This window comes from Vipera ursinii (genome assembly GCF_947247035.1).
Source record: "Vipera ursinii genome assembly, chromosome: 1".
In the NCBI taxonomy this organism is placed as follows: domain Eukaryota; kingdom Metazoa; phylum Chordata; class Lepidosauria; order Squamata; family Viperidae; genus Vipera; species Vipera ursinii.
Window position 1 is genome coordinate 138199600 of NC_139512.1, and position 18745 is coordinate 138218344.

Here is an 18745-nt window from a genome sequence, read left to right on the forward strand (position 1 = left end):
AAAAAATTATAAAGCTACTAGTTTGACATGCGAATGAAAGTAAGATGTTCCTAAAGGGCAAATGAAAAAGTTATTATATATGGCTATGTTGCAGAAGGGCACTGAGGTTAATGATCAGAATGTCTGATTATTCATTATTTTAATAACTTCATAAGATGTTTCAAATAGAAGAGTAGATTCAATGTTCTCTGCAGCTGCATACCTTACAGTGATTCCTAGATTAAGAATGCCTAGTTGAAACAAATAAGAGATCAGTATAAACAGCATAGCAAAAGTATCTTCTTATGGACCCACAAAATCCCTTTCTTTGACAAATATATTTTTGGATATCCAATGGCTCCTGAAGTGAAACAAACATAAGATATATCTCTGTGGGCGACCAAAATATATATGTGGTTTTTGTTAAATAGTGGGCTCTTTGGTGCAGGAATGAAGACGCGAGGCTGAGTACAGGATAACTCATACTTTTATTTCTTGCTGGAACTGTATTGAAGCAAGGGCTGCAACCAGCTGCAATATATAGTCTAGCCCCTAGGCAGCAGCCAATAGGTTTGAACCAACCATTGCTGCCTGGGGCTAGCCAATTGCAGGACCGGAGACAGTCTGGGTTGCTGGAGAGCCGTTAGCTGCTCCAGCAACCCATGTGGTGTATCACAAGAGCCCAGTACATAACACTGCTCCCCTCTTAGATCAGACTATGACAACAACAATTAGTCTTGACAGTTGTCAAGACTTATTAATCAACACACACAATAAAGTGATAATAATAAAAATAATAAAAATCACTGTGGAATACAATGAGATTAAACAACGTCTAAATAATCAGGCTTCCATTTGCAGTAATTGGCAGTTACACAAAGCACTAGTTTCTATAGTTTAGTGGCAACAGGTTTTACAACAATATATATATATCTTTATTTTACAATGCAATCTGTAAGGTATGAAGGAGGCTTGCGTGCCCTTGTGGAACGCCTTGGGGTTCCAGTCACTTTGTGGTCTACCAGCTTACCCAGCGGGCCAGGTAGACCATTGTCCTTTGATGCACCTGAGTCAAAGGAATTGGATGCTCTCTGGCTGGCCTCTCCAGGTTGGCCCACCCCAGAGTCAGATGGATCAGCAGAGTTGGCACAGTGGTTGTTAAAGTCCGGTTGGCTTGCTCCTTCAGGGGATCCATGTTGCACTTCTGGACTCCCCTCCTCTATGCCCAGTTCCTCATTGCTTAAGAAGGAAGAGTCTTGAGAGTCCATGTATGGGCTGGCTTGGCTGCAAGCTTGGAGACTTTGGGAGGGACTTATGACGCAGTCCTCGCTTAGTGGCCATTCTGGAAACCTTTTCCTGAGCTGATCAATGTGTCTTCTGATAACTTGCCCTCCCTCCAACCCCACTTCATAAGATATCTTGGTGATCTGACCAGGAACCCACAATTTCCCCTGACCATAGTTCCTGGCCCAAACCCAATCGCCCATGTGCAGCCAGAGGCTTCTGCTGCCACTCTGTATGGATACAACCTGTCCAGTTTAGTAATCAAATGCCTCCCCCAATGTAGTTCTGCAGGACTTTTACCTGTGGCCGTGCAGGGCATAGAATGCTGGCAGAGTAAGAAATCTGCCAATCTGTGATGCCAGTCACCTGTGACAATGCGCTTGAATGCCTCCTTCATTGTCCTCACCATGCGTTCGGCTTGACCATTAGAAGATGGATGAAAAGGTGCAGACATTGCATGTCTGATGAGATTAGCTCTAAGGAAAGCCTGAAATTCAGCAGCAGTGAATTGGGCCCCATTGTCAGAAACTAAGACATCAGGCAACCAATGTGTTACAAAGAGTTTTCTTAGCACCTGGATGGTCAACTGGAATTACTTCCAGCCATTTTGAGTGGCTATCCACTACTATCAGGAAGAACTGTCCCTGAAAAGGCCCAGCATAGTCTATGTGAATCCTAGACCAGGGAGTGTGCGTTTCCTCCCACCTGTGAACTAGGGCCTGTGGTATTTCAGGCCTAGATTGCTGGCATGTATAACAACCATGGATATGACCCTCAATGGCCTTATCAAGGCCAGGCCACCAAAGGTAGCTTCTAGCTAAAGCTTTCATTCTGACAATGCCTGGATGGCCTTCATGTAATGAGTGTAAAACCCTGTCTCTTAGGGAAGTGGGAATTATGACTCTGTTCTCCCATAAAATGCACCCTTTATGTGCAGACAACTCATGCCTCCTTTCAAAATCTTTGAAATTCAAAGATTGGACTTTTTTCCAACCAGCCTGTGTATACTCATGACAGCACTCTGCTAAGTGTTTTATCTGTGGCAGTTTCAGCAGCAATGTCCCCTGCATGGAGGGGAAACTCAGGTATGTCCTGTGTGGACAGTATTCTAGCAGCAGGAGCCGGATCTGGATCCATTAGTGGCAGTGGTAGTCTGCTGAGGCCATGAGCATGGCCCATTTCCTTTCCCGGTTTGTGAATTAATTTAAATTGTATGCAGACAGGAAAATAGACCATCTCAACATTCTTGGAGATAGTATGTGGGGGGTTTGTTTGTCTGTTGTGAACAGTCCCAACAGAGGTTTGTGGTCAGTGTAGACAGTGAAATCCCTGCCATATAAATAATCATGATTTTTTTTAATTCCAGCAACTATGGCCAGAGCCTCTTTGTCAATCTGGGCATAGTTGCGCTCAGCAGAGGACAAGGTCCTTGAGTAAAATGCTATAGGAACCTGTTTCCCATTTTTTTTCTATGTGGCTTAATACTGTCCCCACCCCATAGGGAGATGCATCACATGCAAGACATACAGGTTTAGACTCTATGTAATGAGTTACAGTGGACTTTTCTGACAGTATTGCTTTCAAGTCCTGGAAACCTTTTTTGTGTAAGTTAGTCCATTTCCAAGGAGCTTTTTTGTCTAGTAGCCTGTGGAGGGGCTCTGCTATTGCTGCCTTGAGGTAGGAATGTGTGATAAAAATTTAGGAGACCCAAAAATGCTTGAAGCTCTCCTTTTGATTTGGGCCTAGGAGCCATGTTAATGGCCTTCACTTTAGAATCAGTGGGGTGAATGCCGTTAGCATCAATGCCAAAACCCAAGAATTCTGTTGATGAAACCCCAATACTACACTTGTTCTTTTTTAATTTGAGGCCTGCTTCGTGAAGCCTCTGCAAAACAGCCCTGAGCCTACTGGCCAACACTTCAGGGGATTCCCCTGCAATAAGAACATCATCAAAATAAGGGCAGATGCCCTGAATACCCTTAAGTGTACGTTCCATAATCCCTTGGAAAATACCCGGTGCAACGCTGACTCCAAACTGTAAGCATTTAACCTTGAATGCCCCTCTGTGAGTCATGATCATTTGAGCCACGGCTGTGACCTCGTCAACCAGCAATTGCTGATAGGCCTGTGTTAAATCAAAAATAGCACACTATTTAGCAAAAACAGTCCCCCCCTTGCAAGGAGGCTAAAATATGATTGACCAGTGGGACCGGGCAAGCGTGTTGCTTGAGGGCCTTATTTAATGTGCATTTATAGTCCACACAAATGTGAATTTCTCCGTTGGCTTTAAGTGGAGTGACAATAGGAGTTTCCCACTCCCTCCCATCAACAGGCTGTAACACGCCCTGTTCTACAAGCTTATCAATTTGAAATCAATTTTATGTTTTAAAGCAAAGTGGACCCTGCGAGGTTTAAACCTAATTGGGATAATGTTGGGATCTAACTTAAAAGAGATAGGCGGGCCTGTGTATGTCCCTAGGGTTGAATCAAAAATATCTGCGTATTCTTCGCACACTGACATGAGGTCTGCAGTTTGTGTCTGGTTTAAGCCAGTAATCTAAATACCTAAGGCATCAAACCAATCAAGTCCAATGAGACTTGTTCTCTGGCCCCCTACTGCTATTACATCCAGGTGCCCCAAAACCCTTTAAATTTTACCAATAAAGTAGCTTCTCCCTCAACTTTAACATGAGCATTTTGAAAATCCATTAAAATGATATCTGAGGGTCTTAGTTTGGCCCAATTGTTACTGTGCCTATACATGAAGTTGAATGTGTCTTGCGAAATGATTGAGATTGCAGAGCCGGAGTCCAATTCCATCTTACATGGAACTCATTGTAGCTCTACGAAGAGCTTAAGTTTGGGTTTGAGAGGGCGTCGAGCCCCCGTGCATCTGAAGAATCCCACACTAACTGGACCCTGGGCCCCAGTATCTCTCCTAGTTGGTAGTTCCAACTGGCGTTTGGGTGGCCGGTTTCTCTGGCGGGCTCTGCAAATCATCGCGATGTGGCCTGTTCTTCTGCAAGCTCTACACATGGCCGAACGAAATTTGCAATTGGTGCGAAGATGGTTGCCGCCGCACCCCTTACATCTCGGTAAGAGAACTGCCTTGTAACCGTCCTCTCGCTGGTGGCTGTTGTGGTGTTGTGCGTTGGGTTGCTTTTGGAGTTGGTTGATTTCAGGTTCTTCTTCCTCTGATGATTCACTGGTGCATTTGGCGACCTCAGGATGGACTGATTCTTCAACTTTTGAAGGTTTGGTGGGCTGAACTGTCTGCACTGCACCCCCGGTGGCTTCGTTGGCCATCATCTCGTCCTGTGCTTCAGAAAACGTTAAATTGGGTCTAGCAAATAGTCTCTGCTGAAGCGTTCTGTCCCGTAGGCCACAGACGAGCCGGTCTCTTAGTCGTTCTTCTAAATTTGAGAACTTGCATAGGCGCGCGGCCTGTCTTGGGCCCGCTATGAACTCCAAAGCTGCCTCCCCAGATATCTGCATTCTTTGGTTGAATTTGAATCGCCAAGCCATCTCAGACATCTTGGGCTGGAAGTGCCCGGTTAGCTTCTTTTTTAGATCTGCGTAGGAGACCGCTTCAATTGGTGTTGGCGCAAAAAGATTCTTGGCCAATCGAAGGTTGCTGGGCTGCACACGCAAAGCAGCATTGCGGCCATCAATCCTTCTTCCGCGATCTGATTGGCTCTGAGATAGTTTTCTACTTGTGAAAGTTAAGATGGCCATTCCTCCGTGTGTTTCACGTCAAATTCTCTTAATTTGCCGACCTTTGGCATTTTTCTCTCTGGTTCCTGTGATCTTCGGATCCTGCTTCAAGGCTCAGGGAATGCGGCAACTGAGCATGAGACCGCTAATGTAGCTTGCTAGCTGGCCTTGAGTGAGTGGGGGGGAAGATGCCTCTTCCCTCCGGCGTGTGCTGCCTTCACCTCGTGGACTTCAGCTCTTAATCAGCGAAGCAGGATCCCACCTTCATCGCCACTGTTAAATAGTGGGCTCTTTGGTGCAGGAATGAAGATGCAAAGCTGAGTACAGGATAACTCATACTTTTATTTCTTGCTGGAACTGTACTGAAGCAAGGGCTGCAGCCAGCCGCAATATATAGTCTAGCCCCTAGGCGGCAGCCAATAGGTTTGAACCAACCATTGCCGCCTGGGGCTAGCCAATTGCAGGACTGGAGACAGTCTGGGTTGCTGAGAGCCATTAGCTGCTCCAGCAACCCACATGGTGTATCACAAGAGCCCAGTACATAACAGTATTGTTTATTGTTTTCTGAAGAACACTGGCAAGGAAGGACAGTATAGACTGAAGGTGGTGGACATAAAAGAATGGGCCATATTCACTTAATAAAGAACACAATTTTCTGAGTCTTGGGTCAAGCACATAAAAGTAGGCACATCTGGGATCTTTTAGCATGTTATAAGTAGTCTCATAAAACAGAAGTAAGGGTAATATTCTAGGATGATGCTTTTTTGCCTATTCTAGGTTCTCATTTTTTATTTAAATTTTTAAATTAAATTAATTAAATTAAATAAATTAATAGATGAGTACTGATTAAGCTTTGTATAAATGAATGCTTCAAAATTTAACATAATGTGAATTTAAAATGGTAGTAAATAGGTATACTTTTTAAAAATATGTAAAGGAGAAGAGCAGGCAGAGCTGAAGGATTCTGAAGTCCAGCCTTCCCACCCCCTTTGAATTCCATTGACCTTTATTCAGTGCTAATTCAGTGTAGACCATTAATTGACTAGATTCTTGTGCATAGGTTTGAATAAATCATCTATGCTGCAAAATCTATGCTAAACAGTCCTGAATCTTTGTGTCTGACATTATATAGTTCTGCAAGTGTTCCTCTGTTTAATATTTGAAGTCATACTGCATGGTCTGTTGCCAAAGGATGTTCAACCGACATTAATAGGAAGAGATTATTTTCCATCATGATGCCAACTTTAGGATATCAGAATTATTACCGTTTATTCCAGTGGGCAACATTTTTCAGTATCAAGCTTCATTGTGAGAATTTGTGCAGCTTTATATATATAAAAAAATAATAAGTAATAAAACCATGAAATTGATAGAACTTAAGAGATTCGGGCTATGTGACTCTTGAAGACGATCACATGGTGCAGTTAAGACAACAGTTTTAAATCACACAATGACAAGAGCCACACAAAGACTAATTAATTACCCCGAGGGCCTCAAGGCACTTTTTCTTTTATATGTCCAGTGAGACAAAGATTAAGAGTACCACAGTATGGGTATGACATTAAAATACTGCTGTAGGTCATAAAAAATGACTTAGAGGACCATAAGCTTGATATTCCTATGTACAGGTGTTCCTAAGTAGACTAATTTTATGTCTACCCTGGGTCAACACACTGGAAAATTTTGGACCATTCCTTTATGTCAGCTCAAGCCACCTTATAGTTAGGGTTTGGTTTTTTTTGTAAGGATAAGAAGAAGCTGCCTTAAGCTTCTGGAGAAATCATATTGTATCAAACTAACAAAAACAGTGAAATGAAGATTTTGGACATTTTTTAAAAAAACCTCTAAAAGAGCTAACCTCTATTTTTCCTGATCTTTGGCCACAGTTGGCTCTTTCAGCCAATATTTAGATGATTCACCTTGCTTAGATTAGTTATTCTTATCTTTTATACCCTTATTTTTATGGTTGTGATTTTGCTATTTTGTATAGCAACCATTCTGATTGTTCAAGATAGAGTGATAATGATCATGTTCAACTTAAAACAGTTGAATCTTCCTGAAAATGTGTTCTGTGTTCTGTGACAGAGAAAGTGAAAACTGTAGCACATATTGTTAGTAAGGATGACTTTTGCTTTCCCCTGATTGCATCACAAGTTTTTTAACAAATACATTCAAATGAAAGTGGTTTTCAGAAGGTGAACTTTCATAAGCAAATTTGGGAGGTAATTATTGGAGCCATGAAAGTATTTAATTCAGTGAACATAAGAGGGATGGTGTGGACTGTACTTTATATTTCAGGACTATGAAAATCCTTTTTGACAAAGGTGCTTCTGGATACATGGGAGGGTATGCAAAGGCTATCTTTTTGATATGTTAAATTAATGGCATCTTTCTTCAGGTTCATGTGGCTTCTTTGGAATTTACCTCTGGCTATCTCTGTGGGTACATGCACAGCCATTTTGCCTGGTACCAGTGGAATCAGCCAGAAGCAGCCATGCAAGAACGGAAAAAAAGATGTGCCTGCTTTAACAATTTCAAATTTAATTTTTTGTATGCGCTACCATATGTTTCTTTCACTGGATTTCTCAGCAGTAATATGCACCGTATCAAACAATAAGAGGAATTATGGAGAGAATTCAGTCCTAGATAAGGTAGCAGCAGAAAGTAAAATATGTTGTGACTCCTATTAGTGTGCTGTCATTTATTTTCAACAGAAGAATTATCTTGGTCAGCAATACCGATGCTCATGACTTCTCTATGTCTTTTCTACATAATAATGAAATTACATTTTACCAATCCAATATAACAAATTGTAAGCATGTTTAACTTGATTTGACTTATGTGAGTAAAATGGAAGAAGGAAATGTTTTTTTCCTTGCTAATGCTTAAAATTCCTGTCAGGCCATTAAAACTATGAAAAATGACTTCGGAAAAAGACTGGTTGAATTTAATAAGCCTTATTTCTGAGTATCCATAAATATGACTGTTTACTCAGGGCACATTGAAGAAAGTTCTTCAAATTAAAATTGGAGCTAGCAGTAAGTCTAACTTAGTCTCACTGTACTTAATAGGGCTTACTTCCAAATAGACAAGCATAATATTAAACTATAAAATTACCACTTAAAATTGTGCCTATACAAGAAAAGAAAGAACCATATATTTTTGGTTGAAAAAATGAAAGGAAAAACTAGAGCAAAGATTTTAGCCACATCCTTTGTGAAATTGGTTTTGAGAAATGGTATACAATTTGAGATATGTATAATGAAATTAGCAGAACTTTTTGAAAAAAAAATCTTTACTGAGGATGTGCAACTTTAGGAGAGTGTTAGAATGGCAGGGTTTATGAAAAAGACATCAGTTAATTTACAACTATTATATCCGTTTGATATAATGGATAGTAACTGTAAATTAACTGATGCCTTTTTGATAAATCCTGGCATTCTAACACTCTACTTAAGTTATAAAAAATTCCACTAATTTCATTTCTCCAGGGATAGAATGTATTCTGCAGTATTAGTATCTTTAGATGCAGAAAAAAAAGCTTTAGATCACATTTTTTAAAAGAAGTGACGATTAAATCAGGTTTTCCACAGGAAGATATTTGATTTGATTTGTTATCTGCAACCTTGTGCCAAAGTAATAACCAACTGAATGATTTTAAACTCTTTTCACTTGCAATGTGATATTTGGAAGATCTGTCCATTTTCTTTCTTTTACTAATTAATTTGACTCTTCAATCTTTAGCCTCTATGGTAAGGCAATTTTTAGATATTCAGGGTATTGCAGTGATAAGGTACAAATTATTCCTGTATGTTCATGATATTTTGGGATTCTAGATCAGTATTTAACACCTTTGCCTAATTTCATAAAGGTTGTGCAATATTTTGGAAAGTATCCTGATTGTAAGGTAAATTGGGATAAATCTTATTTGCTTTCCCAGAGCCCTAATAGATATATTCTGCCTATATTCTGTAAAAAAATGGAGTCTTTTTCACCTATATGATATGGTCATCTGCTCATTTGCTATTACTAATATATAGAATTATTATGTAGCATATTACTAATATATTATGTATATTAGTAAATTTATGGAAAAATCTCAAAATATTGTTAATTAATGTTGTAATGTACCACAGCTTTGGGATATGACTATTTATCAGGATATAGTTGTATCAAACATGGAGGAAGGGCAGCAAAATAATTATAAGTAAGAAATTAGAAAAGTGATATCATTCCAGATGTTGAGGAATAGTTGCCAGAAATGTGATCTGTTTTAGAGAAAGCAGTATTTTCTACTACTTAAAGGATTCAACAATATGTTTTGCTTTGGCAGGGATTCTATGATATCTTACAGCAGGAGTGTCAAACTCCCAGCACACGGGCTGGATGCATCACACCAAAACCGCACCCACCCCATTGCCGGCAATGAGGAAAAAGTCGTGATACATCATGACACATCACGTGATGTAATGAGTTTGACATCCCTGTCTTACAGTAATATTACTATTGTCCACATTATAGCAGTGAGGAGGCCCTCTCTGTTATGTTGCACTTCAGTCTTTAAATAATTAACCTAGTATATACATAACAATATATGATGTTTTCCCTGGTGAGCTTAACATCAATAACAACATTCCTTTCCTTTCTACAAGATAATAATAATAATAATAATAATAATAATAATAATAATAATAATAATAATAATAATAATAATAATAAGAAGAAGAAGAAGAAGAAGAAGAAGAAGAAGAAGAAGAAGAAGAAGAAGAAGAAGAAGAAGAAGAAGTTGGAAGGGACCTTGGAGGTCATCTAGTCCAACCCCCTGCTAAGGCAGGAAACCTTATACCATTTCAGACAAATGGCTGTCCAGTCTCTTCTTAAAAACTTCCAGTGTTGGAGCATTCACCACTTCTGGAGGCAGGTTGTTCCACTGATTAATTGTTCTAACTGTCAGGAAGTTTCTCCTTAGTTCTAGGTTGCTTCTCTCCTTGATTAGTTTCCATCCGTTGCTTCTTGTCCAGCCTTCAGGTGCTTTGGAGAATAGCTTGACTCCCTCTTCTTTGTGGCAGCCCCAGAGATATTGGAACACTGCTATCATGTCACCCCTCACCCTTCTCTTCATTAAACTACACATACCCAATTCCAGCAACCGTTCCCTATATGTTTTAGCCTCCAGTCCCCCAATCATCTTTGTTGCTCTTCTCTGTACTCTTTCTAGTGTTTTGACATTTTTTTTACATCGTGGTGACCAAAACTGGATGCAATATTCCAGGTGTAGCCTTACCAAGGCATTGTAAAGTGGTATTAGTACTTCACATGATCTTGATTCTATCCCTCTGTTAATGCAGCCTAGCACTGTGTTGGCTTTTTTGGCAGCTGCAGCACACTGCTGGCTCATATTGAAGTGATTGTCCACTAGGACTTTGAGATCTCTCTCACAGTTACTACTATTGAGCAAAGTACCACCTATACTATACCTGTGCATTTGGCTTTTCCTGCCTAAATGTAGAACCTTACTTTTTTCACAATTGAATTTTATTTTGTTAGATAGTGCCCAGTGTTTGAGTCTGTCGAGATCCTCCTGTATCTTAAGCCTATCTTCTGGAGTATTGACTATTCCTGCCAGCTTGGTGTTGTCTGCAAATTTGATGAGTTCCCCATCTATCCCCTCATCCAAATTGTTGATGATGTTGAAGAGCTGCACAGACCTCTTCTAGATTTTCCTCTGGCCTTTCCGAGTTAACTCCTTGGTCTGTCATTGAGCAAGAATTGACTTTGTAGGGAAGCATATTATCATTTGATGTATATTTAACGTATGTTCTACCTTTATTTACCAATTATATAATATTTGTATGCAATCCACATGGCGAGGTTTGGGGAAACTTACAATAGAAAAAATATATTTTTAAAATCATAAGATTAAAACATTGCCTGGCCCGCACCACCTCTGCTGCCCGCATTGTGCAGCCCCGCCATATAGAGTGGGCTCTGCTGCTCCCACAGCACCAGCCGCACCGGCTCCAGCCCCAGGGAGGGGAGGCCGCCGCCAACACCCTTCGCACCTGTGACTGCAGCAGCACCGCCCCCCCACCCCCCGCCTCCTGTGCCTGCCAAGATGAGAGTTCCGGCACCTTTTTTTTTTTTTTTAGAAAAAAGCACAGGATAGCAGTATTCCAGTATTTGAGGGGCTGCAACAAAGACAAGGGTGTCACATTGTTCTCCAAAGCACCAGAAGGCAGACAAGAAATAATGGTTGGAAACTGATCAAAGAGAGAAGCAACCTACAATTAAGGAGAAACTTCCTGACAGTGAGGACAATTAACCAGTGGAACAGCTTACCCCCAGAAATCATGGGTGCTTGATCGCTGGAGATTTTTAAGAAGAGGCTAAACAATCACTTCTGTGAGATGGTATAGGTTCTCCTGCTTAAGTGAGGGGCAAGATTAGAAGACCTCCAAGGTTCTGTTCTATTCTATTCTATTCTATTCTATTCTATTCTATTCTATTCTATTCTATTCTATTCTATTCTATTCTATTCTATTCTATTCTATTCTATTCTATTCTATTCTATTGTACATTCACTGATGATCATCTAATAAGACTAGCGTGGCATAATTTAACAGTTCCAAAATCTACAGATTTGTAATAAGACAGTTTTTATTTCAAACCAATGTCTCAAACTTCTCAAGCAAGTTTTGAATGTAAAAACCAATAAAATGGAATCACCTAAAAATTCACCTAAAACCTACAACAAGGTTAGCTCAATTCCATTTGCTAAAAAATGTAGATCCCAAACATTCTTACATATCCCAGTATTTTTCTTATTTAGTATTTATTATCTGGAAGGAAGGAAAGGTAAAAAATTGTGTAATTTATTTTTGACAAGAACTTATCAAAACATTAATCCAGAAACAAAAAAATAAATTGTGTTATTTGTTTATTTGAAACATTTTCACACTGTTTCCCATTAGGAGAAATCTTGAGGTAGTTTACAATGAGAGATGGTGATGATGGGGACAAGGCCCAACAGACAAATTCATTCATCATGGCAAAAGCCTTTGAATGCTTAGCTCTTGAACTGCTAAATTTCAAACCCAATCAAATAACCATATTTATGACACTGAGCTGGGATTGCCACTTCTTCTCCCTCCAACCCCCCCTTATTCATCTTTAACAGCTGCAAGGCAAAAATAGCATAGTCTTCTCAATCCTGGAAGCAGTAGTATCTATAGGATCTGACTTATTTTATATCAAAATGTGTTTTTTTTATCTTAGCCATATTTCCATTTTTTTCATAAACAATATGAACATAAGTTTATCTTCTTTTTAAATAATATGGAAGAAAGCAAAACTGTATCCATCCATAGTCAGAACAAGTTTTTATAGACAAAAGCAGACTAAAAGACAATTATATTCAAAAACTACTTACGAATTTGGCATAGGAGGCCTGCCCATCCTTCTAAGCATTGGCAAATATTAGGCCCTATACATTCACCTCCATTCATGCAGGTGGGTAAACACACAGCTGAAAAAAAATGAAGGTGAAGAGAGGAAATAAGATCTTTATAATGGCCCATGAGTTTTAAGTCACTTTACTAAATGAATGTCGTCTTAGCTTCCTATAATTATTTTCAAAATAGCTTGATCTCAAAAGAGCTTAATGAGCATTTTTCATGAGGCTATTAGCATTCTGAAATGTCCATGATTAGCAAGTTCCCCCTTAATCTCTGCTTCTCCGACTTCTAGTTTCATCATGGATTTGCTCCAAAGGCAGATTCCCTAGTCATTAAATTTTCATTTTCTATTAGGTCTGAAATCCTTAATTGATTGAGTGATTAACAGAGTAACCCATTAATTTCAGATTGAACACGAAGATATTAAATGATGCTTTAATCAGATCAGTGCCCTTTGTAGGATGCTGAGTGGCAGAGTTGTTGCAAAGTAGCCTTGTTTACCATGTAAACAATCTTTTAGGCAAGGGCAGTTGCTTAAGATTTTTTTTATAAAACCATCATTTGCATATGATGTCCTCCTTCCATGGCTGAGAGATCATCAGAAATTCATTATGAAACCAACTGCCCAAAGCTTAAATGACTGAGGTGAAGACAAAAACAGAGAAACAAAAAAAAAACAACAAAACAAAACCAAAACAAAAAACACAGCCGTCTAAACTTAGAAATGTTCATATTTGGATGTGGGTGTTTTTTTTATTTATTACTTATTAAACCAATTTATAAACTGACCATCACAAAATAAACAATTCTGGCTGGCATAGAACAGAGCTAAACTCAGTTAATAAATGAAAAACTATAAAAAATCAAGCTAAAACAAGGAATAATAGACAAAGGGAAGTTAAAATAGCAGAGCTACCTCTGCTATTCACTCATCTCCCCAGTTTCAGAGGCCTGCAGTTGCCTAACAGACTGACAGTTTTTTGGCAGACAGAAATGAAGGACTTTTATTTTTACACTGGGAAGCCTAAAATGTTGTATTAATTTGAATGACCAAAACATAGTCCTGTTCAAAGTCCTGAGAAAGCAAAACTAAATAATTAGCTTTAAAACAGATTACAGTTCATGCTGGTGCACTTGAATGATCAACAAATAGCATATTTGAATCAAGAGACTCAGACTTACGTATACTACAATGTTTTCCTTTCCAGCCAAATTGGCAGTCACAAACATTGGGCTTGATGCATCTCCCACCATGCATACACATCGGATTGCAGATACCTGCAGTGTCACAGAATTAAAGACAGGTGTCATGTGAAGAACAACCAAAACTTTTTTTCTTTTTCTTCTTTTTCTAAAGTTATGTGTGTGTGTGTGTGTGTGCAGTTTCATAATGGCAGCATTTTGCATAATTAAAAACAAAATATAATTTGAGTGTGAAGAGCAGTCTTAACATTTGGGGATTTGCAAGCTTTAGTAAATCCTTCTAGAATCTGCTGAAGTCCACTGTGTGCAAGAGACATTTCAAGGAGTCTTTAGTAAAAGCTGCCTTGCTAAAGAATGAGAGAAACATTAATTACAACAATTCTTGAATAAGTAAACAGGAAATCTTTGGTGGCAGCTATAAGGCAGGCCAATACCATTGACTACTGCTGATTGCCAAATTCTTGTTAAGACCATTCCCCTCCTGATTAGAAAACATATTCTCAAGCATTCATCTGGATCAGCTAGAGGTGATGGAGAATTGATTAGTTCAACACGATTCAAGAAAGCTTTTGCATTTTATCCATCAAGAATAACTGACAAGATAAGGATAGAATTGCCAGAAGGGTATTTTTTTTAGATAGAAAAACAGATTCAACATTCCTTTTTAACATTTATTTAAAGTCCTTCTTTGGACAATGAGATGAATGGAGATTCTAGTATCTGGGGATTTGATGAAATGGCCTCAGCCAGCTATATCTACCTTCACTAAATTAATGTGTCGGGAATTAACTTCTAAAAGAATAAACTGGAAACTGACAGTTGATAATTAATAACTTGATTGCATCCACATTTATGTAGAATATTTAAAAATACGTATAAGATGAAGTCTATTTTATCTAGGATGCAAACAAGCAAGCACACAACTAAATGTTAGCAACAAAGTACAGACAACCCTAACTGTTGATTGCCATCTAGTGATCACTTTGATTTTATGCAGCCCAGATATGGTAGGTCTGTTAAAAATGCAGTGTGTAGCATTGTAACCCTACAACACCATCCTACTTATAAGATTGTAGCATCTGTCTCAAATAGTAAGTTATCTGAGAATCTGTAAGACTGTAGTCAGTTAAACAAGCCATCAGAAACTTCACATAAGTTTCATATATAGAATTCAAATGTTTGTTTCTTTTTTTAAATCATTCACACATCTGACTAGCCAGTAAACTTTTAAAGCAGGCATGTCAAGCTGCTGGCCTGTGGGCTGGATGCATTGTGCCAAAACTGCACCCACCCCACTGCTGGTAATGGAAAAAAAGTTGTGATATGTTGTGACATGTCACATGACATTGCGAGTTTGACACCTGTTTTAAAGCTTTCAACTAGTTTTTTAAATAACTGTTGTTCTTTATTGACCTCTTTTGAGTTCTAACATAAATCTATTGTTTTTCATGTAGAAGATGGTATAGTGAGTTAATGCTGGAGGACTGGCCATAAACCATGAAGTTTGGCTAGACTGGCCAATGGTTAGAATCAACCAAGACCAATTACTGATGTCCACATTCTTCACTTTAGATTATTATCCTATTAATTTATTTTGAAACTGAAAATCAAAAAATATTTTGAACTATATATTTCTATATAAATATTTTATTAATTTTCTAATTTTACAATCATGAGTACTTAATAAACAACATGTTTCTCTGGGTTTCTTTGGGTGCATTGGTAATTCAGTGGTACACATTAACTTTCTCAGTCTAGTTCCAATACTACACCATCCAGTGCTTCCTTGGCCTTCTCTTCTTCTGGTGGTACGCATTTTTCCATACTGGGCAAATACAGTTCTTGTTACTGTTAATACATATACAATTAAATATAGACATCTTCATCACATTTTTCTGGTGTTATACATAACATCGATAGTGTCAGTTTATAATATCTTTCCTAGCCAATTGTATTTGCACTTAAAATCCAATTGTTCAATCAATATCCTGTTTTTCCTGCTTTTTAAAAAATAATAATTTCCCATCAATATTTAAAATATCTCTATAATTTTATAATTTTTATAATTTTCTCATAATAAATTATATTTGGGTAATCAAAAACTTCCCTTATTCAAACCCTTTTAAAATTTTCATATTTCTGATCTCATAACAAAGTATAATATTCTAGTTACAAATCCTATCCTTCTAATTATAATAATACTTTTATTTCTAACAGTTATCTATTTTATTAACCATATTCCAACATCTGTTTAATAGTGTAATATCCCATCTAATAGGTCAAAACCTCTGTTTTCTTCAGTCTTACTCTAGCTTTTTTTCCTTTGCCAAATAACTTTCCAACTCAGTGCATTTGAATCATCAAGTAATTCTTCCTTTGTTTTTGTATATATTGTGTGGAACGAGGAAGAGAATTTGATTGAAGTATTTTTGGAAGAACACTCAACCAATTTATATTCATTAAACAGCCTCTGTCCTTCTCCTTCAGTTTTTCTTTTCATTTCTTGTTTGTCAATATTCAGCATTTCTCCTAACAGCTTTATCATCTGTTCAATCAGCTCTTCTTCCTTATCCTCAAATGTGTTCTGAGATCTTGACAAATAAAATATCTTTTCCATTTCCAGTGTTATCACTACATCTTCTAATTTTTCATTTGTTTGTATCTGTCTGTTAATTCCTTCCTTTAGGTTCTCCATCTTTGGATCCATTTCTTCTAATTTTCCTTCTGTTTTCTGGGTTATTAGTTCCTTCTTTGTAGTCATTGTCTGGATTTGTAAGTTTAGGTCTTTTATCTCATTTGTGTTATTTTTAGTCTCATCATAAAATAAAACAATTGTCTCTTGGATTGATTTCAACATAGAATGAATTTATTTCTAAGATTTATTAACAATTTCTTGCTGGTATATTAAGCTGGGGGCTTCGGAGACAAGAGTTAAAGATTTATTTTTTTTACCATTTGCAGCTAAGTATGGAACACCCATTTTGTTTTTTTTTTATGTAGTCTTTATAGTCCAATAGGGTCTCCAACACAGATAAGCAGCCCAAGAGTTTTTTTCCATTTTCCCAGCTGCAGTCTCTAAAAGTAAAAGTTTCCAGGAACAACAAAGAGTCTTATCTAAGTCCGGGCTTCAAGCCAAGTTTCCTTTAAGCATAATAAATTGTAGTGCCATGATTCACCACTAGATGTCCAGTCACCATCTTCCAGCTTTCCAAATCCAAGCCTATTTTACAGACTTTCAAATATCTTTTCTAAAAAAAAGTCTCAAGGGTGCTTTTAGTCCCCAAATTTCAAAGCTATATATCTGTATTATTTCCAAATTGATCTTGTAGTTTTCTCTATTTCCCCCCAAAGCAATTAATTCACTGCTTTTCTTTTCCTAAGGGAGTGGGACAAAAACTTCCCTTCCCTCTCTCATCGGGGAGGATTCTTTGGTTTGGGCATTCTTTTTTCCATGAAAGTAGCATTAAGGTAATAAAAAGAGGATAAAAGTCTCACCCAGTTTCATCCACATTGCTCAAAAATTGCTAGTTAGTGCTTATTTTCGGTTGTCAGCAGCTTCTGCCTGGCCACACAAATGTAGCCAGTCTTTCCCCTGCTGATTTGGAGGGCTTCCTCAGTTCCAGAGGAAGGGCCACCACCCATCCGTGATTGAAAAGGGTCCCCTCCTTCTTCATTGCCTCTCCAGAGTGACTTTTGACCCTTTTTAGGGTCCCCAGACGGGAAAAATCGAACATGGAAGACAGAGCCTCATCTTCCTGTGACCATTACGCTGCAATGCCTAACTGGAAGTCCAATAGATTTTTCTATCTTCTACTTATAAAAGGTATGGGAAGAGTGCAAGGGCAAATGAGGCAAGCTTTGGATATCATTCATTCCCCAACTGTGCAATGCCAACAGTTTTTTAATTGAGAAGAGTTCTGTCTTTTCCTAATAAGAGCAACTTTCAAAGTTCTTCCTCTGGGAAAAAGGTCATACTTGTCAAATTCAGTTCTCCAATCTCTAGCTGCCTAATATAAATAAAAATCAAATTAAACTAACATTGGCTTTTGGAATGAATGAGATAGCTTTCTTTATTAAAATGTGCATGGTGTTATTGAACTCATGAGCTGCAAGTTAATTTTGAATTTTTCCTTGACTTCATTGTGATACAATTTCCGTATTGTCCGTTGCTTATCATTATATAGTGTTTTAATGATCTCCTATTAACTATTACTTTCATTTACATGTAATGTGCCTTTCATTGCAACTGTCATCACTGCAACAATTAGTTGTATAACACAGAAAACAGAGCTGTTTTTTAAAAAAAATCCATTCAAAATAAGTGACCTATAAGAAAAAAATAACTTTACCATAATAAATGTTCCTAAGAGTATCATTTATTAAGCAGATGAGATACTGACAATTATATTTTTCATGAAATATTTTACAGTATTTACTTCTACTTAAAATCTAAAGTATTAAGAATGATTAATATTTACTGGTGCATTGCTGCAACGGCTGGAGAAAATATTCACTATTTATTGATTTCAGGGTCTCGGTTGAATTAGTGCTTTGGATAGGTTGAAACGTTTTCTAAATCTTCCTAAATATTTCCCATCCTTTTTCAATTTTTTTCTAGTTAGCTGCTATAGCATTCCTTTTTCTCCAATTGCACTGGGACACTATTTGGTTCTGGAAATGATGACATGAGTAATCACAGCCATTTGGCAAACACAGTGATAATATAATTATCTATGTTTATGAAATGATATTACTAATACAGGAATATTTGTTAATCAATCCCAACCATGAGTCAAGCAGAACAGAGAAAGATGGGGGAGAGCTGGATGACTAGGTAGAAAGCCAACATCATTGGTTGAATTCTCCAAGGATAGCCATCTCTGTGTGTCTCTACTGGTCACACATAGTTGCTGCAAGCAATGTCACAACTTCAGACTGCTAATACTTTTTCTAGCAGTTGGGGAAGGCACATCTTCAGCTAAACAACCAGCCAGGTTATTCCACCAAAGTAGTGTTAATAAGGCCCAGAAGCACTGCAGTTCCTTGGGTGTAGTGCAAAACTACAACCCCATATAAGGTAGTCCGTGACTTACAATCAATTGTTGCTAAGT

The 18745-nt window shown here is 38.0% G+C and overlaps 1 protein-coding gene across 1 annotated transcript in view; it reads right to left on the reverse strand.

Moving 5' to 3' along the window:
* VWDE (von Willebrand factor D and EGF domains) overlaps positions 1-18745 on the reverse strand; it is a gene marked incomplete at its 5' end in the record, with an annotated part of 239537 nt that overhangs the window by 41635 nt on the left and 179157 nt on the right. The window contains 2 exons of the mRNA XM_083367117.1: positions 12407-12502; positions 13614-13709. Coding sequence (XP_083223243.1) covers positions 12407-12502; positions 13614-13709 — 192 coding nt within the window. The remainder of the gene's footprint in view (positions 1-12406; positions 12503-13613; positions 13710-18745) is intronic.